The sequence below is a fragment of the Vipera ursinii genome, assembly GCF_947247035.1.
Source record: "Vipera ursinii genome assembly, chromosome: 1".
In the NCBI taxonomy this organism is placed as follows: domain Eukaryota; kingdom Metazoa; phylum Chordata; class Lepidosauria; order Squamata; family Viperidae; genus Vipera; species Vipera ursinii.
In genome coordinates, this window is record NC_139512.1 from 181090984 (window position 1) to 181117382 (window position 26399).

At 43.1% G+C, this 26399-nt stretch overlaps 1 protein-coding gene across 2 annotated transcripts in view; it reads right to left on the minus strand.

Moving 5' to 3' along the window:
• ERBB4 (erb-b2 receptor tyrosine kinase 4) overlaps positions 1-26399 on the minus strand; it is a gene marked incomplete at both ends in the record, with an annotated part of 1101913 nt that overhangs the window by 170955 nt on the left and 904559 nt on the right. For both annotated transcript variants that reach the window (XM_083354418.1, XM_083354419.1), the window contains 3 exons: positions 9836-9934; positions 10345-10467; positions 17398-17530. In XM_083354418.1, coding sequence (XP_083210544.1) covers positions 9836-9934; positions 10345-10467; positions 17398-17530 — 355 coding nt within the window. The remainder of the gene's footprint in view (positions 1-9835; positions 9935-10344; positions 10468-17397; positions 17531-26399) is intronic.

Consider the following 26399-nt stretch of genomic DNA (forward strand, 5'->3'; position numbering starts at 1 on the left):
ATTTTTCTAAAGTAGAGTGACAAATGATGCCCCAAAGTCAAGATACATTGTACCCAAGGCTATTCAAGTTATTTTGACTCAGGTGGTCACAAAGAAAAAAAAAGGAAAGAAAACATAAGCATTCTTGGTAGTAGAGATACAGTGGAAGCAAATTAAATTATCCAGATTCCTACCCACTTTCCTGCACATGCAAAGTTGATGCCACCTAACTCAGAGTAACAATAGGTTTAGTTCAGGGAACTTTGGGACTTTATGGGTTTCAATCCTATAAAATTCTAATAAGATTTCTATCATTTAAGCAAAAGAAAGATGAATAAAAATGAAAAGCACCTCTGAACAACCTCTGAGAAACACAATTTGTTGGGATAGGGCAGGGGTAGGCAACCTCGGCTCTTTTCTGACTCATGGACTTCAACTTCCAGAATTCCTGAGTCAGTTATGCTGACTCAGGAATTCTGGGAGTTGAAGTCCATGAGTCATAAAAGAGCCGAGGTTTCCTACCCCTGGGATAGGGGGAAAAAGTCACCTATCAAACCTTGGGATTTTCTTTACTATTCACTTCACTGTTTCCTGTTGTGATAAATATAGGAAAGAGCTGCCACATCATCTAGTTACAAGGTGCATTATGTCATTATGGTCATTACAAGTACATTAGAAAATGTTCAAGGGCTCTGAAATGATAGCTGGGTTACTGAATTGCCATGGCCTATTCTCCTCCAGCTGTGCAACATTTAAGGCCCAAATGGTCACAAAAAGCACTCCTTTTCTTTTTGCCATCATTCAGAGAGTGAAGATAAAGCCAAGCTCCTAGTGCTAATCACTTGGTCTCCCACAGAAAGCAGGCATTCCACTGGCATATCTTTTGTACTCTCACTCTAATGGGTTAGGCTGAAATAGCCATCTATGCATGATGAGTCAGAATAAAACATTCACCATATCACATGACATCTTACTTCTTCCCCATACCATCAAAAGGCAACAGCCGAGTGCAAAATTATCTTTGCAATAAAAAGAATACGCACTTATGCAGCTTTAAATCTGAGACTAGTAACTAGCCAAAACGCATAAGCCAAAGATTTTTTTAAAAGAAAACGTGAACCATTCTTACCTCCCAAAGCTAGCCCAAGGACAACATGACAATAATACAGGGTTCATTTTGCCAGTTTGTGGGAGAGTTCTGTTTGTATGATTATAATCAATCCAATATGTGCCTATGTCCACTTCTAAAGAAAAGGTTGTATCAAACAGTGGCTTGAACAGCTTTGATCAAATATGCAGCTTTATCACAGAAGAGCTATTGCACAGAGATACACCATTCCCATGATCCTTCCTTTGCTCTCATCAAAGTAGGCAGATTCTTTTTCAAGAAGACAACCCTTCAAGAAAACAGGCTCTGACTGTTAAGATTTCAAGACACATCAGTATGCTGAACTGCATTCAGAAACAGGTTAGGTGAAGTGTATTTCCATCATGTAGTCACAATTAGCACTGTGTGTCCAAAAGGTCTTCACATGGAGACAGTACTAATCATAGTAACCAAAACTAGAAGTCATCTAGAAGAGTGGAGTGGCTGGGCTACTCTTTCTAGAAGGAAGCAGAATTGCTGTAGCACAGAATGAGGGTCAGCATCATGGAATCTTATTCCATGGCAAAAGCAGGCAAATATAACTGTTAACTTTCTTAAGCATATATTTAATAAATGTACCTTAATAAAGTCCAAAAGATCTCCTAATATTCAAATACTGGCAGAACATCACAGTGATATAGTCAAACCTCCATAGCTGACCATCTCCCTAAGCTGACCTTATTTTCATAGACTGGATATATATTACATGTACACAATAGAAAGCCAATCTTTCTATATTGACCACCTCTGTAAGTTGTAACTTGACCATCTGGACCTTGATATACAGTATTAATTTACTCTCTATAACTTGACCAGTTGAGACCAGTCTGCACCAAGGGCAAGAAAAGTAAAATGCAGAATTGGTAGCAATGAATTTATTTCAAAAAGAATATCAAAGAATACAATATTCTTGAGTTTGACTCAGCAGTAAAGATGACAACATCTTTAATGCTGATGAGTGAATTCTTTTTCAAGGCAATGCCTGTCAGGAACCTCATTATGAGGGATGACAAATGTAAGAGTGGAAAACTTTACAGTTCTGCTGTGCTTTAGCTTAACTGGAAAGAAGCTAAAACCTTTGGTGATTGGTAAATCGGCAAAGCCACACTCATTCAAAAACCTGCAGCCCAAAGACCTTCCCATCACCTGGAAATCTAACAAATCTGGTGCCCTATTTCAGGAGTGGATAAGAAGTATTGACCAAGAAATGAAGAATAAACGGTCCATTTTCTTTGTAGTAGACAATTGTCCTAGCCATCCCCAAGTGAATCATCTTACAAATGTGAAACTGAAATTTTTGCCTCCAAACACTACATCAAAACTTCAACCTCTTGACCAAGGCATAATTAAAACATTCAAAATGCACTATTGAGCCCAGCTTCTGCAGTGGATCATTGCTAAAATGCAAAGGTAGGGTCCATCTCCTGAAGCAAAATCCTAACCTTAACCCTGACCCAGAAGCAATTTTCCAATCAGTATTGACTGAGGTACAACCCAGCGGAAAAGTGCTGGTGTCATAGTTCCAATAGATGAAACCCATCAAAAGAACTTCCAGGCAAAATTCTTCCTTAAAGAACATTTTATTTGGGAAACAAAGTATCAGCTCAACATAGTTGAACCCAAAAACTAAATTCCCTACCCCTGGATACAAAGTAACAAAGTACAATTCCCACCCCCAATAAGCTGTCATAAATCACATTCCCCAATTAGTTAAAAGCTTGGGCTTTCTCCCCAGCTCCTCAGCCTGCCAAAATGTTATCAGCTTGCCCTTGGGTTCCCACAGCAGTGTTATTGTTATGTATAGCTGAGCTTTCATTCCAACTCCCTCCCCCCCCACACACCTGATTTCTAAAAGCAAGAAAAAGCATAGTAAAGGAGAAGAGAAAATGGCTGCATTTTCATCAATTGTCAAAGCGGGAACATCCAAAGTTAGCAGCGTTGACAGCTGGAAGCAATTGATGAAGCAGAAGAATAAGAAATAGACTAAAATTGACTCTTTTATTTCAGAAAGAATGCTCAAACCATGAGAAAACAATACATATGTAAATTTATTGATTTTATATGATACGTATTGTATGAATGATTTTCCTGTGTTTTCACTATGTGTCTTTCTGTATGGCATTCTCTAATAAAAGCTGTACAATAAAATGAGGCACATGTACATATCTGTACAGTTGTTCTGTATGTTGACCACTTTCATTAGGTCTGTTCAGTGGTCAACTTTCAGAGGTTTTACTGTATCTATTTTATGAAGCATATGAACTCCATTGTTATACAAAGTAAAACTCCAGGGAACCCTAATGCAATTTAATAGTTATACTTATTCCAGAAAACCAATTTGCTGCTTACCTTTTGTGGGCTTTCCTTTCCTTCCCCCCCCCCATCATTTTCTTTTCCAATGGTATCACTTATAATTCATATTGAATATATTGGGTGTTCAACTATTTTATTTATAAATCACTTTAATAACTCAGTTTATAAACTGGAAAGCCATACATATATTTTTAAAAAGTAAACAATAAGATTTAAGATCTTGATAATCTCATGTTTGGGGAAATATCTAACAGGATTGAACAAAGTTACAATTCAGAGGTTCTTCTGAGAGGTGATTCAGCTGAATCTCTAAATCAAATCAATTTTCTGAATCAGATCAGTGATTTGAGGTGAATCAAACTGAAGGCCTTCAAATCAATTGTGCAAAAGCCTTGAAAAACTGATTCAGAAATCTGAATCAAATATATCTCAATTGTTCAATCTCCCCACATCAAATCTAACTATTCTTACTATCTAATAAATGTTGATTGTTATTGCCATTTCCAATCCATTCAAAGCTTCCATTCATTAATACATGGTTCTTTCTGTCTGAGAAAAGAGTCACATTTTGAAATTACCAATTAACTTAAAGAAGCAGTGAGTTTTTTCCAGCAAACTTGATGGAAAATATATTGATCAGTCATTCCCTCCATTTTTTTTAATTTTCTGCCAGCAGGTAAATACATTTTTTATTTTTATCACTATCTTAGTGGTATTTTAAATTTATTCTTCTTGGACACAGCCTAGTTTTTGGTAAACTAGAAAAATGTGGGATAGACAGCATTACCACCAGATGATTTGTATATGGCTGACAAACCATACCCAACAAGTCATCCTTAATGGTACTACTGCATGGAGGGAAGTAAGCAATGTGGTACCGTAAGGTTCCTGTCAGCTTTACAAATGAGCATGGTTGCAGCCATTTTCCTTCTCATTTGAGGTTGCCTCATAGAACAGAGGGAGAGGGGTTGCCCAGGTGCTTCACTAGTCAAAATAATCTTTTGTCCCATGGGAACCAAGGCCATTGGCTGCTCCCGAGAATAGAGACTGGGAATTTCATACAGAGCCCACCAAATAATTATATTGGGGAATGTAGTTGCTTACATAGCTTTTGTGGGAGGGGACATTTAACTTTGTATTAGGGAATTGTTGCTTGTGCATCCAGACTAGGTTTCACTTTTGACGTGCCGATACTTTGTAACTAATAAACATGTTCTTCGAGGAATTTGCAAGCCTCGGATTTCTGCTTTATTCGTCTATCTATCGGAATCATGACATTAAACCAAGTCTCATAAAACTTTGTTTTCTTGGGGTGCTGGGCCCCAATCACCTACCCACTCAATTTTGGGAGAGCGGTAAAGACTCAGCAAAGATTCCAAATGGAGGAGAAAAATGAAACTGCTGCTAGTCAAAACAGAACTCAGGCTGTCAGAGCCGCCCAAGCCCAGCAGCAGGTGCAGGAGGCTCTGCCAAGGTTTGAGTCGCCTTCTATCAAGCCCACCTTTGATGGGGACCCCAAGAAGCTTCCTAAACCAGGTGTGGGCTCATTTAGATCACTACATTTATGCCTACCTGGATGGGGCTATATGGTGAATGCTACGGTAGCAAATTTAGAGGGAAAGCGGACAACTGGGTGACCAAACTCCATGATGAAGGGGCCCCTGAATGGCACAATATTAATCTATTCATTGAGCAACTGGGGGGTCATTCTGAAGATGAATCCTGAGATCTGCTGACTGAGAAGGAGATCCACCACCTGAAGCAAAGAGGTCGCCCCACTAAGGAGTATGTTTGTGAATTCAGGAGAGTTGCTAATCGGTTACTGATCACGACTTGCTTCAAGCCTGCATCATTTGAGGTTTTCCTAACCTACTGCTTGAGTGGTACCACATGGCAGTGGTGCTGGACATCAAGTTGGACTGCCCCAGAAAGTAAAACACCACCGAACCAAAACTGCAGCACGTCCAGGAGAAATACCTCTATAGCTGATGTCCCCAAGCCACTGCAGCCACCAGCGTCTCCCAAGTACTAGCCAGGGTTCCTATCAAGTGCTACTGGTGCAGTCAGATGGGTCACCATGCTGTGGAGTGCCCAGCTCCCAACCCTCAATCTCAAAGCGTGCCAATCATGGCTGATGTGAAGAGCTCCCAGAGGGGGAAGAGAAAAAAGCAAATGGGCATGTCAGGACCCAAGTGTCGAGGCCTCCCTTCTCACCAAGCTCAATGCCAAACCCCAATCCGAGCCACAGAAGATGAAAATTATCCTGAAACAAGTTCAGTGGGCTCAGTACTTCAAATGTTTTAATTTCACTTTAAAATATTTTCCTGGGGATAAGAACTTTTTGGCTGATGCTTTATCTAGAATGCCCCAGATCAAGAGCCACCAACAGGAAGTAATTAACTCCATTACTCCTCCACTGCAATCTGCTTCTCAAATAACAACCAGATCACAAACATAGAGACCACCTGCTGGTCCTGATGATCACTCACTAAAAGAATTGAAGGAGAAGTTAGAGACTGATGCTTGGTTTAAAGACAACAAATCTATTTTAACCTTAAGGGGGAGGACTAGCTTGCAACAGTTCCAAGTTATAACTCCCAGATGGCCTCAGGCTCCAAGCACTACAACTGAGTCATGATGCTAAGCAGGTGGATCACTCTGGATTTTTGAAGACATCGCATCTGGTGCAAAGGCAATTTTGGTGACCAGGAATGAAAAAAGACATGGAGAGTTATGTTAAAAATTGTGCAACCTATGCTTTCATGAAGAGGCATCCTGGAAAACCCCCAAGATTGTTGCAACAAGTTGCTGACCCTTCCCAGCCTTGGAAGGAGATAGCTATGGATTTTATAGTGGAGTTACCTGAGAGCAAGGGAAACACTGTAATATGGACTGTGATTGATCTATTTTCTAAACAAGAGCATTTCATCACTTGCTCAGGATTCACCTCTGCCTAGAAGCTTACCAAACTGTTTTTAAAACAGATATATTGACTACATGGTGCCCCAAAGCTAATTATTTCTGACAGAGGGGTCCAGTTTACTGCTAAGTTCTCGAAGGAGTTTGTTAAACTGACTGGGTCCACCCAGGGGCTTTCATCAGCTTTTCATCTAAATACTAATGGAGCTGTTGAGAAAGCTAAAGCAATGGTGGAACAGTACCTCAGATGTTATGTAAATTACCAGCAGACTAACTGGGCTGATCTCCTGCCTTTTGCAAAGGTAGCCTACAATAAGAATGTGTACGGTAGCACTTGACTCACCCCATTTAAAATAGTAACAGGTCAAGATTTTGTGCCCATGCCTGAGTACCCACCGGAACCTCCTACTTTCCAGATTTTGGACCAATCGGTCACACCCTTCCAGGGGGTTTGGATGAATGTGAAGAAGGCATTGACCAAGGCCACCAAGGTTTACAAAGTGCAAGCAGATAAATGATGTTCCCCTCAGAAGCCTTTTATGTTGGGCAATTGGTTTATCTTTCAACAAAATATTTCAGGTTAGTTATCCAGTAGAAAATTGGGTCCAAAATTCCTTGGTCCTTTTCCCATCACTAAGATCATAAACTGTGTCACACTGGAATTGAAACTTCCATGATTGTTAGGAAAAGTTCACCCTGTGTTTCATTGCAGTCTGTTAAAGCCTGTATCAGAATCCTCTTGGAGATCTGTCTCTAAGAAGCTGCTGGGTCCAATAGTGGTAGAGGGGGAGACACATTATGAAATAAAATGAATTCTTGATTCTAGGTTGTACAAAGGAAAGTTATAATATCTCATTCGGTGGAAAGGCTACCCCCTTTCAGAAGCTGCATGGGTGAAATGTACTAATGTGAAAACAGATAGATTAATAAAAAAGTTTTTTGATAAATATCCTCACAAGCCTCAAGGGAATATGTAATCTGCTTTTTGTTTTCTCTACAGGAGACTCTATCTTTTTGAGAGAGGCTGACTGTCAACTTTACAAATGAGCAAGATTGCAGCTATTTTCCTTCTCATTCTAGGTTGCCACATAGAACAGAGGGAGAGAGGTTGCCCAGGTGCTTCGCTAGTCAAAATAATCTTTTGTCCCATGGGAACAAAGGTCATCAGCTGCTCCCGAGAATAGAGACTGAGCATTTCATTAAAAGCCCGCCAAATAATTATATTGGGGAACGTTGTTGCTTGCATAGCTTTTGTGGGTGGGACATTTAACTTTGTATTGGGGAATTGTTGCTTGTGTATCCAGATTTGTTTTCACTTTTAACATGCCAATACTTTGTAACTAATAAACATGTTCTTTGAAGAATTTGCAAGCCTTGGAGTTCTGCTTTATTCGTCTCTGTCTGTAGGAGCCATGACAGTTCCTTCTTGGGCCCAGTACTCTTTAATATCTTCATAAATGACTTGGATGGGAGAATAGAAGGGGAACTCATCAAATTTGCAGATGATGCTAAGCTGGCAGGACCAGCCAATACCCCAGAAGATAAACACATGATCCAAAAAGATCTTGACAGACTTGGACACTGGGTCCTATATAACAAAATGAAATTTAATGTGGAGAAAAGCAAGGTTTTACACCTGGGCAGGAGAAACCAAAGGAACAAGTACAGAAACCTGGCTCAAAAACAACAATTATGAGAGGGACTGTGGAGTCCTAGAGGTAATGACTTAAATATGAGCCACCATATTTGGCAGCAACCTAAAAGCTAATACAATCCTTGGTTGTATAAACAGAAGCATAGCATCAAAATCGCATAAAGTATTAGTACTGCTTTATAAATCCTTAGTAAGACCACACCTGGAATATTGCATCCAGTTTTGTTCACCACATTACAAAAAGATGTTGTGAATTTGGAAACAGTGCAAAGAACAGCAACTAAAATGATTAAGGGCATAGAGACAAAAACATATGAAGAATGGTTGCCAGATTGGGTATGGCCAGTCTAGAGAAAGGAAGGACTAGGGGATGACATGATAGCAGTATTCCAGAGTTTGAGGGACTATCACAAAGAAGAGGGAGTTAGCTTATTTTCCAAAGCACCAGAAGGCAAGACAAGAAACAATGGATGGAAACTAATCAAGGAAGAAGCAACCTGGAATTAAGAAGAAACTTCCTCACAGTGAGGACAATTAACCAGTGGAACAGCTTGCCTTCGGATGTTGTAGGTGCTTCATCACTGGAGGTTTTTAAGAAAAGACTGGACAGCCACCTATCTGAAATGGTATAGGGCAGACATGTCAAACTCACAACATCACATGATATCGCACAACATATCAGGACTGTTTTGCCATTGTCGGCAATGGGGTGGGCGGGCCTTCCACATGACACGTCTGTGCTGCAGGCCAGCAGTTTGACACCCCTGGTATAAGGTCTTCTGCTTAAGCAGGAGGTTGAACTAGAAGACCTCCAAGGTCCCTTCCAGCTCTATTCTGATATATTGTGGAGAAATAGGATATAAATAAAATAAATGAAAATAAAGCAATATGACAATTGTATCACTGTAAACTACTGTTAATTATGTTTGGTGCAATGTTTGATAACAGATAACCTATTAATGACAAACAAAATTGCTTTCTAGTCTGAGCTGATGCTTAGAACAATCTAAGGAAATAGAAGACTTAGCAAACAGACAGCTTGAATTTTTTCTGACAAAAAAACCTTATGGTTAAATACAGAATATGAAGTGATTTCACATGTGGCTTTGTGCAGGGAAAGCTGCATCATCAAGGCAGTGTGATTTCAAAGATCTCTTGCTTTGTTCTGATGATGTTTCTTTGCCTGCTGTTGGAATGAGTATCCACAGCTTGTGGTAAAACAATCAAGATGGCAGCTACAACAGTGCAATTGTGTGTGATGCATATTAAAAATAAACAGAACTTTGTACATTAAAAATGAGTGGAGATTCAGCTGCATTATCAGTTACCAACTTTTCTGAATACATCCTGCTGGCATCCCTAGAATTAATAATCCACTGCACAGATCATCAAATGAAGAAGCAACCAATTGCAAGGAATGTTTCTGCTGCTCCCTTATGGAACAATTGATGGGCATAATGTGGTGAGAGCCTTAAGTGATTAAGGACATTGAAAGGGTAGGCCTGAGTCAGTGTCAAATTCATTGAAATTGATATATTTATGAAGAAATGATAAAAGAAAAAGAAAACAATAGAATATGGGTGCAGGATCCTGTAGTGGTGGGCTAATAGTTGTCTATGTATAATTTATAGGAGCCCTAATGCCTCCCTAGTCGTTAGAATGCAGTATTGGAGTTCAGTCCTGATGGGCTCAAGGTCGACTCAGCCTTCCATCCTTCTGAGGTTGGTAAAATGAGGACCCAGATTGTTGGGAGCAATATGTTGACTCTAAACTATCAATAACATACATACATATAACTGAAATTGGACATTCATATTACTTACATCCATAAACTCCACATTAGCCTTTGGACCAGTTGTCTCATTCAGTATTTTAATTGCAACAGGAATCTTCACACTCTCTCCCTCAGGTACCCAAATGCCCTAAATGTGATGGAAAAGTGAACAAGAGCTGTCTCATCAAATGTTAAAATAGTCCTCTTTAACCACAATTTGATCATACCACTTACACTTTCACACTGGCAATAGATGACTGTGCTTGAAGGTACAAGGACACACACTGGCAAGCACTTGACTGTGCTTGTAGGTACAAGCTAACTTATGCACTAGTAGAGCAAATTACACAGCATTTGGTCCTCCAACTCTTGCCAACCATTCCCAGCTTCTTAGTGGCCATTCAGTTGGTTAAGAGAAGAAATAAGAGGGATTATATTAAGCTGAACAATTCTAAGAAAAGGATATTGATATCCTATTCTAGAAGCTCATTGATTTCTACCTTTTCACTTGGTTAACCACAAGTTCCTGGGAACAACAGATGAAGGACTGAAACATACCTTATAGACAGTTCCAAAGGCCCCCGATCCAAGGATCTTGACACGCTTTAGCTCAGTTTCCTTCAAAATGCGTAGTTGTGCCTGATTGGGTGCTGTGCCACTTGGAGTCAAAGGTTCTACCAGCTGCAAAACGAAAGAAAGAAAGAAAGAAAGAAAGAAAGAAAGAAAGAAAGAAAGAAAGAAAGAAAGAAAGAAACCATGAAAAGCACTATCCATAGTTGGATTTTTATACACTGTAGTAGATATTGTTTTTATCTTATCTTTCATGCAGCTTTTATTTACTCTTATTTACTCTTTTGCCATCCAGCAAAAATTAAGATAATGAAAGCTGTGATTAGACAATTGCTAAGAAGTAAGCTCCACTGAACTCAGTTGGACCAACTTTTGAAGATTGCACTGTCTTAACAGCAAAATGAGAAACAAATCTCTTTAAGTTTTCCAAATAAATCAATGGATTTGGCATGTTTTTAATTATGAATACTATAAACATATACATACACATGTGTCTGTGTGTATGTGTGTGTGTGTCTGTGTGTATCTGTGTCTGCGTCTATGTCTGTCTGTGTCTATGTATTTATATGTATATAAGGTAAAGGTTCCCCTGCACATGCGTGCTAGTCGTTTCCGACTCTAGGGGCCGGTGCTCATCTCCGTTTCAAAGCCAAAGAGCCAGCGCTTGTCCGAGGACATCTCCGTGGTCATGTGGCCGGCATGACTAGACGCCAAAGGTGCACGTAGTGGTCCCTATTTTTCTACTTGCATTTTTACGTGCTTTCGAACTGCTAGGTTGGCAGAAGCTGGGATGAGCAACAGGCGCTCATTCTGTTACGCGGCACTCGGGATTCGACCCGCCAAACTGCCGACCTTCTTATCGACAAGCTCAGCGTCCTAACCCACTGAGCCACCGTGTCCCTTATATGTATATAGTATTCATAATTAAACACATGCCAAATCCATTGATTTATTTGGAAAACTTAAAGAGATATATATTATAAAAAATAATCACAAAGATTTAAAATGAGAGAATTTCTTTCTTTCTTTGTTACAGCCCAACTTTCCTTCAGAACCTAAGACAGCTTACCTAGCACTCCCTCCTCCAATTTTTCCTCATAACAACTACCTAGTGAGGTGGGCTGGTTGAGAGAGAGTCATGCACCCAAAATCACTCAGGGAGCTTCTCTGGCTGGGGCTGGTCTTAACCATTCTGAGTGATCTTTTGGCATTTGGCTTCAAAAATGTTTAATGATGATACACTCTCTGTCCTTATGAAGCCATTCCACAAAATGTCAATTTTAAGAATGAGAATGGATTTTCTTCTTCATATTAAAAGATATCATTCTGACTGCTATGATTTAATTATCTGGATAGCATTTTCTTTCTTTTTTAAAAAATAAAATTCCTAGAGACAACAAAGACATTAATTTAATAGCAAATCTTTTATAGCTTATATGGTATTTTGTGTGTGTGTGTTTTCAAATCAGTGTTGTTTCCTGCAACTGCCTGCTCAAGTCCCTGCAGTTTTCTTTGCAAGATTTTGAGGAGTGCTTTCCACTGCCTGCTTCTTCGGGCTGAGAGAGAGTGCCTGGCCCAAGGTCACCCAGCTGGCTTTTTGCTAAGACAGAACTAGAACTCGCTGCCTCACAGTTTCTAGCCTGATGTTTTAACCATTACACCAAATTGATTCTTAATAAATTCTTAAGACACCTGGCACTGTAAAACTAGGTAAATTAATATGCTACATTTGCTTTGCTGCCATTTAAACTTAGAAAGAAATACTTAGAGTTCTTACAGTATACATGTTACAGAAACAGTTTTGCTCTGCAGAAACATGTTTGCTTCTGTTTCTTCTTTATAAACTAGCAAACTAAGTTAGGTTATTTATTTATGAACTGCTTATAAACCTTTCACTAATTTTCTTAGAGGAAAGACTAGTCATATTTGTGGAGAACCAAACTGAATTCACAATTGGTAAAACTATTTCAGGCATCACTTCTCTTACTGCAAGAATTATTCTGTTCCTGCAACATGTATGCTGCAAAATAAGTACAATAATAAGTTTATTGTTGTAACCAGTGGTGGGATTCAGCCAGTTCACAACAGTTTGGCAGAACCGGTAGCTAATTTTTGTTACCCAGGTTCAGAATGGACTTCTGAAAGCAGCATCCACACAGAGAACCGGTTGCTCACATATTTGAATCCCACCAGTGGTTGTAACTATACAGTAGGTAATAAAATAGGAATGCCATAAAATGCAATAAAAATAACAAAACAATAAAACAATGAAATTATAATACAGCATGATGGAAGTATTAGACAAAAAGGTTACAACAAAATAGCCAAAATAGCCACAACTGAGAACTTTAAGTATTTCTTTCTAAGTTTAAATGACAACTGGGTAATTATAGCAACTTGGTTGTCGACATTTGGAAACACATCTGCAAGTAAATAATTCAATTTTTCAAAATCAGAGCCCTTGAGTTCATTTGTCATTAATAATTTGGCCTGATCTGCTTCACTGGGGTTGATTTGACTGAAGATTGCATCAAGCAATTTTCACTGTTTGCAATAGAAAACTTACCCAAAATCATTTAAAACATAGAACATAGGATTTATCACATAGGCTTGGAGATGCTGCAATCTGCTTGCCACTGGCAGTCTGTCATAGAAATGGAGGGTGTGGGGGAGAATTGCAGGTGGAATGAGAGGGAGGGTTGCCAGGGGATGCCATGAGGAAACGAAACCAAGCCTCAAACCTTCCCATGAAAAACTCTGGCTACTTCAAGGACAAGAAAAGAACGCCAGCTGCGAAGACAGGGACTGTTTCCCAAAACAATCTGTTAGCACCTAATTAGACACTTCTTGATAATCTGGGGGAGTGGTGGTGGAAGGGGCCATGGAAAAGTTAACCATGTACTTTGGGTAGGAAGCCCTCAGATCCAGCTTCGCTTCTTGTGTAACTGTTTAGCTTTAGCAAAGTAAGCCTTTGACTAGCCATGGGCCTAAGAGTCTTGCTTTCTAACTGACTAAATTGGGACAGTTGACACTTTTTTATCTTTGATCTTTTCTAATAAATGTCTAATGCTAAATCTTATATTTCTCTGTTCAGTCTGTCTACTGAGATTATTGAGGTATACCATTTGGTTAAAAAGTATACATTAATACATTAAGTCATCTTGAGATCTTTGTTTAAACTCATATACAGTAAATGCCAAACATTGCTAAAATACATTAATTGCTATTGTGTCATTTTATATATTATACAAATATTTTACTTATAAAATCATTGATATCTATCCCATTAGACTTACCATTGTGAATACAATTTAATAAATACTATAAGGTAATAAAACAATGCCATAAAAAGAAACACATATTAAAATGAAATTCAACCAGTTGTTCTATTTTGAAAATAATAATTAAAAAAATGTCACAAGCAAAGACTTCCTTTTTGTGGCAGTGGAAAAGTAGTTCAATGCTAAATTGAGATTTCCCACATTGTGCCAGTAGTAGCAAGCAAGAATGGAGTTCGGATTCATAGTACTCTTACTCAACAACTCAAGAAAATGGAACTTAGTCAGAAAACATCACTTAATTAGAATGCTGCCCAGCTTTTGATTGGAAATATATTTTTCTTTAAAAAATAAACGGAAAAAGACTAGCCTCTAAACACTGACAAATAGCCTGTCTTTTCTCAGGATAAGGAAAATAATTAAAGACTACTCCTGCTCAAATTGGATTAAAAAGCCACTGCAGTGTTTCAAAGAGTCTGTTTGCAGGGCTAACTGCCCCATGTGCTGCCTTTTGAGCATCATTATCACGCCTCTATGAACATTGTAGATGACTTAATTAGTTGAGTAGTCTTTGCTGTGCAGGCAAAATTATGGGGAGCAGGGAATTATGTTATTAGTTGAGAACAAGAACAAATAACAAAGAAAAAAAAGCTATGGATGTAAACCTGACAATAATATTTACACACCACTTCCCTTAATTAACTTTCAAGTACTAGAATGAAGGTGTCAAAGTTTAAATAGAAATGTAAGGAGGAACAACATTGTATATAGATGATATACAAAATCTGAAATACTATTTTTGTGGTATAAATTCTTTTCATGTTTATTTTAGAAGTAGTGGTAATAGCCAATTTATGATTTACATAAATTGAGGGAGGGTATCTTTCCCACTGCCTTGAAGGAGGTGGTGGTGAGGCCCCTCCTCAAGAAGCCTGCTCTGGACCCAGCTATTTTAAACAACTATCGTCCGGTCTCCAACCTTCACTTTTTAGCAAAGGTTGTTGAGAGTGTGGTGGCACATCAGCTTCCTTTGTTCCTGGAGGAAACTGATTATCAAGACCCGTACCAATCGGGCTTTAGGCCCAGGTACAGCACAGAGACGGCATTGGTCATACTGGTGAATGATCTCTGGCGGGCTCGGGACAGGGGTTGTTCTTCTGTCCTAGTCCTGTTAGATCTCTCAGTGACTTTTGATACCATCAACCATAGTATCCTACTGCGGCGTCTCAGGGGGTTGGGAGTGGGGGGCACTGTTTTAAAGTGGTTCTCCTCCTACCTCCTGGGCTGCTCGCAGTCGGTGTTGATGGGAGGGCAGAGGTCCGCCCTGAGGTCTCTCGTTTGTGGAGTCCCTCAGGTGTCGGTCCTCTCTCCCCTCTTGTTCAACATCTACATGAAGCCGCTGGGCGAGCTCATTCGTGGTTTCAGGGTGGGGTATCATCAGTATGCTGATGATACCCAGCTTTTTCTTTCCACCCCGAACCAACCCAGTGAAGCCCTCGATGTGATGTCCCGTTGCCTAGAGGCGGTCAAGGTTTGGATGGGGAGAAACAGGCTTTGACTCAATCCCGCCAAGACTGAGTGGCTGTGCATCTCGGATTAACCAGTTTTGTCCATCGTTAACTATGGGGGGGTGAGGTGTTACCCCCCCCGTTGATAGGGCTCACAACTTGGGCGTCCTCCTGGACTCACGGCTCAGTTTGGAAGATCATATAGGAGCCGTGACCAGGGGGCTTTTGCCCAGGTCCGCCTGGTGCACCAGTTGCGGCCCTATCTGGACTGAGATGCCCTACGCACAGTCACTCATGTGCTCGTGACCTCCCGGTTAGACTACTGCAATGCTCTCTACATGGGGCTGCCCTTGAGGACCACTTGGAGGCTTCAGCTGGTGCAGAATGCAGCCGCGGGAGTTGTGATGGGAGTCTCCCGATACTCCCGTGTAACATCTCTCCTCCACGAGCTGCATTGGCTTCCGGTTGCCCTCCGGGTGAGATTCAAGGTGCTGGTGATGACCTATAAAGCTCTAAATGGCATGGGTCCAGATTACCTTAGGGAGCACCTGCTGCCAGCATCAATTTCCCATCATCCTGTGCGCTCCGACAGGGAGAGCCTCCTTAGGGTGCCGCCGGTCAGTGAGTGCCGGCGGGTGATCCCCAGGGGAAGGACGTTCTCTGTGGGTGTGCCTGCCCTATGGAATGATCTGCCTGTGGATCTCCGGACTGCCCCTGATCTTTGCTCGTTTCGCCGGGACCTAAAAACCTGGTTATTTGATTCATCTGGCCTGGACTGAGGGGTTTTAAATTTTTAACTTTTTGGGCTATTAATTGTTATTTAATTTTATTTAACTCTATTTTAACTTATATTGTTTTTTAACTTTGCCCTGTAAACCGCCCTGAGTCCTTCGGGAATAGGGCGGTATATAAAACCAAATAAATAAATAAATAAATAAATAAATAAATAAATAAATAAATAAATAAATAAATAAATAAATAAATAAATAAAGCTACCACAATCTTGCCAGTCACACATCTTTTTGCAGCAGAACCCATGTGGCAAATGTTTCCCAAGGTCATTCTTTTCCACAATAGGATCATTTTCTATTCTGGTTTCCAGCATTGTGAAAATGGGGCACAGCATTCTTAAGGTCAAACTCTACAATTAGCCCCAATGTTTTGGGAAGATTGAGGAAATGATATTTCTTCCCATTGCTCTAAATGAGATAATGTTCAGTATTGAGGGACTCCTCTCTCCTCCCCTCCAAGTTTATGATCTTGACAACTGACATTTCTGGCTTTAAATTTTCTTTTAAATAAAGTTGCAAGGATTGGTGACTTAAAATCTTTTCGGTTTAAAAGGTTGTAGTATATTTGTGTATGTGGTTTTATATTGCATTTTTAATATTTTTATTTTGTATGCCACCTAAAATCCATTGACCTTTCTGGTAGATAAATCTAAATAAATATATATGAATAAAAAATAAAATATATACTTGGGACTAAAAAGTTCCATTTAGCTTATGAGTAGATTTTAGTGGGATATTGTTATTGGTGCTTTGTTTGTAGTTATGTTAAAGGGGAGTTAAAGCACATTATAAATTTGGTTAATTGTATATTATGCATAATTTTTATTTAGAATATGATTATTGTAACTATAATCCTGTATTTAGCTCTGGGAAGTGGGGGGGGAAGTGGGCAGGTTTGGGTGGGAGGGATTTGGGGATATATTGTAAAATTTTGTTTTTGTAAAACTCTTTAATAAAATAAAATTATATATATATATATATATATATATATATATATATATATATATATATATATATATATATATATATATATATACAGTATATATATATATACAGTATATATATATATACTGATTAAATATATTAGCAAATAATCAATTTGTTTGTATGTATGTTGTCCATAGTAGTTTTTACTTTCTGGATAAATTTTGATATAACCTAAAATTACTTCTGAAATTACCTTTTGAGGATCTAAGTGGACTAAAGGAATTGAAAACTGCAACAAATAACTTATTGTCATGCTCTGCTTATATAATATCCAGGCATCAAAAGCAGAAGGGATTCCTTAATGTGCTGTAACTGTAAGCCTTAGTTTCTCCACAGATATTTGGAACAAAAAAAAAATTCTTAAAAATATCTATACACATCCATAGGAGATTGAAAAAATCAAGACAAAGAAAAGACAGCTGTGATTTTTAAGCATCTGGCATATATTTGCAGGAAAGAAAAGGGATAAATCTTTACCTCAGTCTCCAGGAACCTTCGTAAAGCCCTCTTTTTTTTAATGCTCTTACGTCTCACATAAACTGCAAATGTAAGGCCCAAAATGACGACGATGAAGAGTCCTCCAATCACTCCGGCAGCAATCAGGGGGGTTCTGCAAATCAGAACCCAAGAAGAATGCTGAATCATAGGAATAAGACAGTGTGCATACTTTCAAATTAAATTTTAGAAATACATGTACATTTATGAAATTGTGCAGTTAGTTTTGCTACATTCTAAATAATGCAACAATAGCAAAAAAAGGAATAGTAAAGTTTTTATCACATTTGTTCTGGAATTTTTGTTGTTAGAAACACAAACAGCCATCATGCAAGCTTTGGAGAATAAAAAGGGACTAGATGAATAAAAAGGCAGCCCACCAATTAGTTTGAAAATACTTAACGAAAAAAGAAAGCTTTACATGAAAACACTTAATGGAGAAACTCTATAATGCCCAATATGGGTTGGGTCCCCTTCCCCTAGGGGACCATTTTCTCCAGGCAGAATCAACTTTCCTGTGAGGCCACTAAGTAGACCAGGTCAAGAAATCATCTCCACAGGAAAGCTCACATTACTTTTATTGATACTACTTATAATAACAGAATCTTGCTCATCTGATTATGCTATACCGTCTTTGTTACATATTCATACATAAACAACCCCCCTCACATCTATAAGGGATCCCCGGCAGCCGTTGACAGCCGTCAAAAGGCTGCCGCGGCAATCCCCCCCACACGTGGCTAGCGGCCGATTCTGACAGCTGTCAAACTGCCGCGCATGCGCAGTACACTGACAGCTGTCAAACCGGCCGACTCTGACAGCTGTCAAACTGCCGCGCATGCGCAGTGCACTGACAGCTGTCAAACTTCAGAGAGCCACGCATGCACAGCTCTACCAGAGCTGTCAAAGCTGCCAGCTGGCCCCGGCAACAAGCCGGTTCAGCCGCGCCTACCTTTAGCCGGTCTCTCTCTTATTGGGCGTTCCTGTTTGGTGGGAGAACCCTGTTTGTTTATTGGTTCTTGATGTTGTTGTTGTTGTTCCTGCTGACTATAAATACGGGGGATTCCCGGCGTTGTTTCGCCCGGGACCTCTGCCCAATAAACGCGTTGTTTGGACCGTGCCTGCTGTCTCTTGTCATCCCTCAAGACAATCCACCTGGCGACGAAGGTGGGATACGGGTCTGCTTGTTAGCTGAAGTCACTAGCTGAAGCCACAAGTGAAGGAGGGAAGCTGTCCCACCAGCTGACACCGCTGAAGTCACTTGCTGGTTGGGAGAGCCCTCCACGCACTTCACCCTAAGCAGACCCATGGACCTGACAGCATGGCAAATCTTGGGCATGTCCGAGAATTTGATGTCTCCCAGCCCGAGGGCTGGGAATCGCATCTCGGGCAAGTGGAGGGGTACCTCCTCGTCAACAACATTGTCGAGGATCGCCCCAAAGCCGCGGCGCTCCTTTGCCTCAGCGGCCCGGCGGTCTATGATGTCGCCGTAGGGCTCTGAGACCCTGCTCCGGTGGCTTCTGTGCCATATGCCGAGTTGGTCGACCGCCTCAATCGTCATTTTGCCCCGAGACGGTCCGAGCTGTACTGGCGTTTGAACTTCGCCCGCCAGTACCAACGACCAGGCGAGTCGGCCAAATCATTCATAGCCACGGTCCGACAAGCGGCCCGATGCTGCCGTTTCCAGGACCTCGAGGACCGCATAAGGGACCAGGTCATCGTCGGTCTGCGAAACCTGAAGCTCCAGAAGAAGCTCGTCACTAAGCCGACGATGGACCTGGCCGAATTAACAATAGAAATTATGGCATATGAAGATAGCCATCGGGAGGACGCGCTGCCACCTGGAAATCCCTTCACGGGGTCAGTCCACCACGACTGCCCTAGAAGTGCCGACCCAGGAACGACCGAGCAGAAGACTGAAGTGGACGCCATCCGTCCAAGACCCACCAACCCCCAGACTCGCCGGGAGGGCGACAAAGGGCCAGATCGTCTGGCCAGAGGCCCAAGGGAGGCCACCCACCGCTCCAAGTGTGCCAGCTGCGGTGGCAACCATGCCAGGGCATCATGCAAATTTCAAAATGCCAAGTGCCATGGCTGCGGCAAAACTGGCCACATTCGCTCCGCCTGCCGCAGCACCGGCCGCGAGACCCTTCACGACCTGGAGGCGGCCCCGGAAGGTAATATTCCCTCCCCCAAATTGCCAGGGAAGGCCCTACGGTCATCTGTCATGACCACTAACACGGACCAGGGGCCCTTAACTACCAGCTTTATCCGCCCCAAAATTAAAATTCAGGTCCGGATTCAGGGAATCCCCTGCGAAATGGAGGTGGACTCTGGTTCCTCAGTCTCCATTCTGTCCTGGGACACACTACAAGGGATCGCGCGCCAATGCAGGCGCCGGTTTCCTATTACCCCCTCAAAAATTCTGCTAGCTGATTTCCAGGGCGCCCCTATCAAATTAAAAGGGGAAACGAGGCTCTCTATTAGCTATCAACATTTCCAGGGAGAATTAACAGCCCAAATCGCAACAGGTAAACGAGCCAGTCTCATTGGCCTCGACTGGTTCGAACCCCTAGGGATAAAAATCCTGGGCGTGAACCACTTCCAGCCTCACCAACTACAAGCCGTCTGCCAACAATTCGCAGACGTGTTTAACGGGTCGCTGGGAAAATTCAATGGCCCCCCCATTGACCTAAAATTAAACCCAGAAGTCCTGCCCATCAGGATTAAGGCAAGAAGAGTCCCTTTCGCTCTCAAATCCAAGATAGAGGCAGAGCTCAACAGGCTAATTGGACTGGGAGTCATAGAACCCACAGAAGGGGGCACTTGGAAGACCCCCATAGTCACCCCTGTCAAGCCTAACGGGGAGGTCCGCTTCTGCGTGGACTATAAAGCCACCCTGAATCGGGTTTTGAACCCCCACGCCTACCCAGTCCCAGCTGTCAGGGACGTGCTTTCTTCTATTCAGGCAGGCACTATATTTGCCAAATTAGACTTAGCCCATGCATTCTTGCAGCTGCCAGTCTCAGAACGAACCGCCAATGCCCAAACCATAGTCACCCACCGCGGAGCGTTCAAAGTGAACCGCCTGCAGTTCAGGATAGCAGTAGCACCTGGAATATTCCAGGAAACCATGGAGCGGACTCTTAAGGGAATCCCTGGGGTCTGCCCCTATTTCGATGATGTGCTCATTGCGGGGGAATCGGAAGACATACTAGCTGACAGGCTGCGGGAGGTGCTTCAAAGATTCCGCACCGCCGGCCTCAAATTAAAAAAAGAAAAGTGCTCCATTGGAGTTCCTTCTACAGAATTCCTGGGGTACAAAATTGACGCTAATGGAATCCACCCCACGGATTCTAAAGTTAGAGCCATCAGGGCAGCACCGCCCCCCAAAAATAAGGCAGAACTACAAGCCTTTTTGGGTCTCATAAACTTCTATCATGCTTTCCTCCCCCACAAAGCTTCCATAGCAGAGCCGCTCCACAGGCTATTAGACAAAGGAGCCCAGTGGCTCTGGACCCAAGCCCACGACAACAGTTTTAACAAATTAAAACAACTCCTTTCAAGCAAGTCCACTGTCACCCACTACAAAGAGAAAATGCCCCTCTGTGTCGCTTGCGACGCCTCCCCCTATGGCATAGGCGCCATCCTCAGCCACCTCCACAGCAATGGAACTCAATCCCCCATCGTATACTACTCCAGGACCTTGTCCAAAGCCGAGCGCAATTACGCGCAAATTGACAAGGAAGCCCTAGCACTAGTGGCGAGCGTGAAGAAATTTCACGATTACTTATACGGCCGCCACTTTACAATCTTCACTGACCACAAACCCCTGCTAGGGCTCTTCACCTGGGACAAATTGACCCCGCAAATTTTATCCCCCAGAATGCTTCGCTGGACTACATTCCTAGCAGCATACTCCTTTAAAATTGAACATAAACCAGGCAAGGAAATGGGCCACGCAGATGGCCTTAGTAGACTGCCCCTCCCCAACCTCGACCCAGACCCCGCACCCGCCGGCCAACTCCTGGCCATCCAGGAATTGCCTGACCGCCCCGTATCTGCCAAAGAAATAGCTGCAGCAACCAGCAAGGACAAAATCCTGGGCAGGGTTCTGACCTGGGTCCAAACCGGCTGGCAATCCACATCCCCGGGGCCAGAATTTCAGCCTTTTTTTCTAAGGCGCCTTGAACTGTCAGCCCACCTCGGCTGCGTCCTTTGGGGCAGCGGGGTCATCGTACCCGCCCCGCACAGGCAACAAGTCTTAACCTCCCTTCACAAAGGCCACCCTGGGGTGGTCAAGATGAAATCTCTCGCCAGCAGTTACTTGTGGTGGCCAGGGCTCGATGCAGACATCGAACAGTTTGTAGCAACCTGCAACATGTGCCAACAGACCAGGCCACCTCTTCCACATGCCCCTGTCCATAAGTGGGAGGTGACAAAAAACCCCTGGTCCCGAATCCATATTGATTACGCCAGCCCCTTCCAGGGACAAAATTTTCTTATAATAGTAGACAGCTTTTCAAAATGGCTCGAGGTCATCCCAGTACCCAGCACAACCTCAGCAGCCACTATCAGGGGTTTACGGAGGGTATTTGCCACCCATGGGTTACCTGATGTCATCGTATCTGACAACGGGCCCCAATTCACCTCTAATGACTTCCAGGTTTTCATCAGGGCCAACTTGATTAGGCACGCCACCTCCGCGCCCTTTCACCCCTCCACGAACGGTCTCGCAGAGGCCATGGTGAAGGCGACCAAAGATGCCCTAAGAAAAATCATCTCCGGCGACTGGCACTGCAGACTGGCGAAATACCTCCTGGCCCAGCACTCCACACCATGCACCACTACCGGCAAGTCTCCGGCCGAACTCCGTTGGGGGCGCCGCCTGGTCACAAAACTGGACCGTTTGCACCCCGACATGGCAGCCGCCGAACAAACCAACGCACCAACTGCCAAGGTCTTCCCTCCCGGCCAGCCCATTTGGGCAAAGAACTTCGGGGCCGGCGACAAGTGGCTACAAGGCGTGATCTCCGACCACACTGGCCCAGTCTCCTACCTCATCGACTTAGGAGATGGAAGGCTCATCCGGCGACACACTGACCAACTGAGGAAGCGAGTGCCGCAGGACCACAGTTCCCGAGCCCAACCGGGCACACTATTTTCCCCAGCAGCACCGTCAATGCCACCTAGCCCATTACCACTCATCCCTGACGTCGCCGACGACCCCCAACCTACTAACCCCGAAATTTTCCCCACCGAGGAAAGGGAAGACCAGCCCAGCACAAATCAGCCCAGCCCGAGCCTCCGCCGCTCCACCAGACCGCGGAAGGCTCCCTCGTACTTGGCGGACTATGAATGGGCCGGCAGCAGGACTAGCGGAACTGACCCAGCTAAACTTCCAGGGGCAAGGGGGGAAGGGGTGTTGCATATTCATACACAAACAACCCCCCTCACATCTATAAGGGATCCCCGGCAGCCGTTGACAGCCGTCAAAAGGCTGCCGCGGCAATCCCCCCCCACACGCGGCTAGCGGCCGATTCTGACAGCTGTCAAACTGCCGCGCATGCGCAGTACACTGACAGCTGTCAAACCGGCTGACTCTGACAGCTGTCAAACTGCCGCGCATGCGCAGTGCACTGACAGCTGTCAAACTTCAGAGAGCCGCGCATGCGCAGCTCTACCGGAGCTGTCAAAGCTGCCAGCTGGCCCCGGCAACAAGCCGGTTCAGTCGCGCCTACCTTTAGCCGGTCTCTCTCTTATTGGGCGTTCCTGTTTGGCGGGAGAACCCTGTTTGTTTATTGGTTCTTGATGTTGTTGTTGTTGTTCCTGCTGACTATAAATACGGGGGATTCCCGGCGTTGTTTCGCCCGGGACCTCTGCCCAATAAACGCGTTGTTTGGACCGTGCCTGCTGTCTCTTGTTGTCCCTCAAGACAATCCAGTCTTCTCCTCTTATAGTTCAGTGAATTAGGAGACGGGTGGCTCACTTGGTTTAGGACACTGGAAGTTAACAAGCCTGCATTCAAGAACCGAGTGCAAGTCCTTTCTCTTCTGGATTGATCCCATTAGATCTGTATTTTCAAACCTTATTTGACTGCTAAAATTGAGGAGTCTGACTGCTGTGTGAATATTAACACAGTCTCCATATAGCTCAGTTTTTGTACTTCAGCTCTACAGCACTGCTGTCATTAACTTTCTTGTCCTTCATTTACCCATAAAAACAAAGAACACATAAACACAAAGAAAAGTTGCTGCCAAAGCAGACAAAGATTTTAACTTGATTGCTCTTTATTGATACAAGTGCTAGATGCTAACACTTGACCCATAACATTTATCCTTTCTATGTCACAAAGACTGTTTAATGATTTTGGATGCTGAACACCATCTGCAGTTGATGAGTTAATTAACACATTTCTTGCCTCATGTATTACAGTATTGTAATAGCTGTGATTGACCTTGGTTCACATACATTCACCAAAAGACACTATCATATTTAAAACAGAATGGCACTCTCCTTATCACTGGAAACTACAAATGTAATCTGTGACTATGAATGGAAGACTATAAAAGTTAAATGCAAATGTTTTCCTTGCTCGTTTTATAGTAATTTTATTCCTTCTATCCTGTTCTATGACCTACCTAAGCATTGAACAAAAGAAGAAACCTGATTTTGCAATAAGCCTCCCATCTTTCTGCCAGTTCTGAGCCACACTATTTCTGATAATCCCAATCTGAGGACACTATGTCTTAATTCCATGGCAAGAATTAGAAGCGAAAAGCAGGATTCCTGTTACCATCATAACAGAGAGGTGTTACCCAACCAAAGAATACAATTTAATTCACATCCTGCCATGACCCACAGGCAAAAGAAAAAGATAAGAGACTTGAGCATTGAATGTGCTGTAGATATGGGTTAAATCAACGGATTTTTAAATGTTTGCAATAAACCTCTTATCAAGAGCTACAGTATGTCCCCAAATCCTTCTATTTCAAGCATTGTCTGGGTGAAGTCTGGCAGGTAAGAGGAAAAGCTGATCTTTTAAATGGGGTGGGGGAGGGGGCTCATTCATATTTGAACTTCCCAGAAACATACCAAACAGGCACCCACATTTATATCTTAGTCTATATTACCTCCTAAAAGCATCAACACACATCATTCTCCCACAGATCTATAGACGCTTGAGTGAAGGGATGGTAGAAGTTGATAAACCATGAGATGATCTTCTTAACTGGAGAATCATACGGCATCAGTGGTAGACTGATTTAAATTATGCAGATTTCATGAAAATACTTTAAAATGTGGTAAGCATGTGCAAGAAAAATTGTAAATGCCATTGTACAATACTTGATTTAGTAGTATTGTGTAGTGGGTTTTGGAACACATGAATGACGCCAGGCACAGGAGTACAGCATAACTGTCTTTATTAGGTGGTAGATTGTACTGGGGAAATAGGGGTTACCTGTGCCCTATTTGTACCTGTCCATGTACACTTCCAGCCAATAGATTTAAACCTGGCTTTTCCGTCAAGAGTCCAGGTACACTTCCAGCCAATAGCTTTAAACCTGGCTTTCCCGCCGAAACGCTGCTCCCGGTTGCAGCAGTTTCAGCGCAGCACCACCTGGTGGTATCAGTAGAGCCGTTGCTTGCAGTGTTATTAAACCCCATACATAACACCCCTTCCCCCTTAAGAACAAACAATACCATCCAACATATAACACATACCATATTAACTATGTACAGGATGCAGGTTATAAGTAACCTTTTTTCGCCCTCATGCCCGCACATAGTCTGTGGCCTATGAGTCTCGGCTGACCGTCTCAGGGGTTCCCCCCTGTCTTGGGCAGCAGAGTCAGTGTGTAGGTTGGTTCTGGGCATGCCTGGTCGACCCGCCCCAGAGTTTGTTCCTGTGGCCAGGTTGTCTGAACGATCCTGAGCCTGTTGTTGACTGGGCTGGATAGGTCTTTCTGACAACAGTTCTGGGTCCATGCAGTCCTCCTCTGAGTTAGGTTGGTCACGCAGATTTGTGGCCCATCTGTTGGTTGCTGTCCCGTGGTCTTTCAGGAGCTCGTCTCCTGACCTGATTGATGTGTCTTCTGATCTGTCGCCCCCCCTCCACCCCAACGATGTAGGACAAGGGCCCAGTTCTGTCAACTACCACCCCCGGAATCCACACATGACCAGGCCCATAGTTTCTGGCCCAAACCCAGTCACCTGTGTGTAGTTCTCTTGAGGGGTTGGGTTGCTCAGTCTCTGCAGCCACTCTGTCAGGGTGGAGCCTGTCCAACTTTGTGATGTGCCTTCTGCCCCAACACAGTTCTGTTGGGCTCTTTCCTGTGGCTGTGCAGGGTGTGGTGTGTTGATTAAGTAGAAATTGGGCCAACCTTTGGTGCCAGTCCCCGCTGATGATGTGCCTCAACACGTCCTTGGTTGTGCACACCATGCACTCTGCCTGTCCATTGGTTGCCGGGTGGAAAGGCGCGGATGTGATGTGCCTAATCGCGTTGCTCCTCGTGAAAGCCTGGAATTCAGTAGAAGTAAATTGAGGGCCGTTATCTGAGACCAACACGTCAGGAAGGTCGTGTGTGGCAAAGAGTCCCCTGAGCACTTGGATTGTCTTTGCCATAGTCATGCTAGTGACTGGTACTACCTCTAGCCATTTAGAATGGCTATCTACCACCACTAAGAATAGCTGCCCTTGGAATGGCCCTGTGTAATCAATGTGTACCCAGGACCATGGAGTGTGTGTTGCCTCCCATTTGTGGACAAGCATGTGAGACTGTTCTGGCCTGGACCTTTGGCAGGTGTAGCACCCAGCTACCTGTTCTTCTATAGCCTTGTCTAACCCAGGCCACCACAGGTAGCTCCTAGCTAGTGCCTTCATCCTCACTATTCCTGGTTGCCCTTCGTGCAATGATTGGATGACCCTGTCCCTTAGTTTTTCTGGAATTACTACCTGGCTACCCCACAATAGACATCCCTTA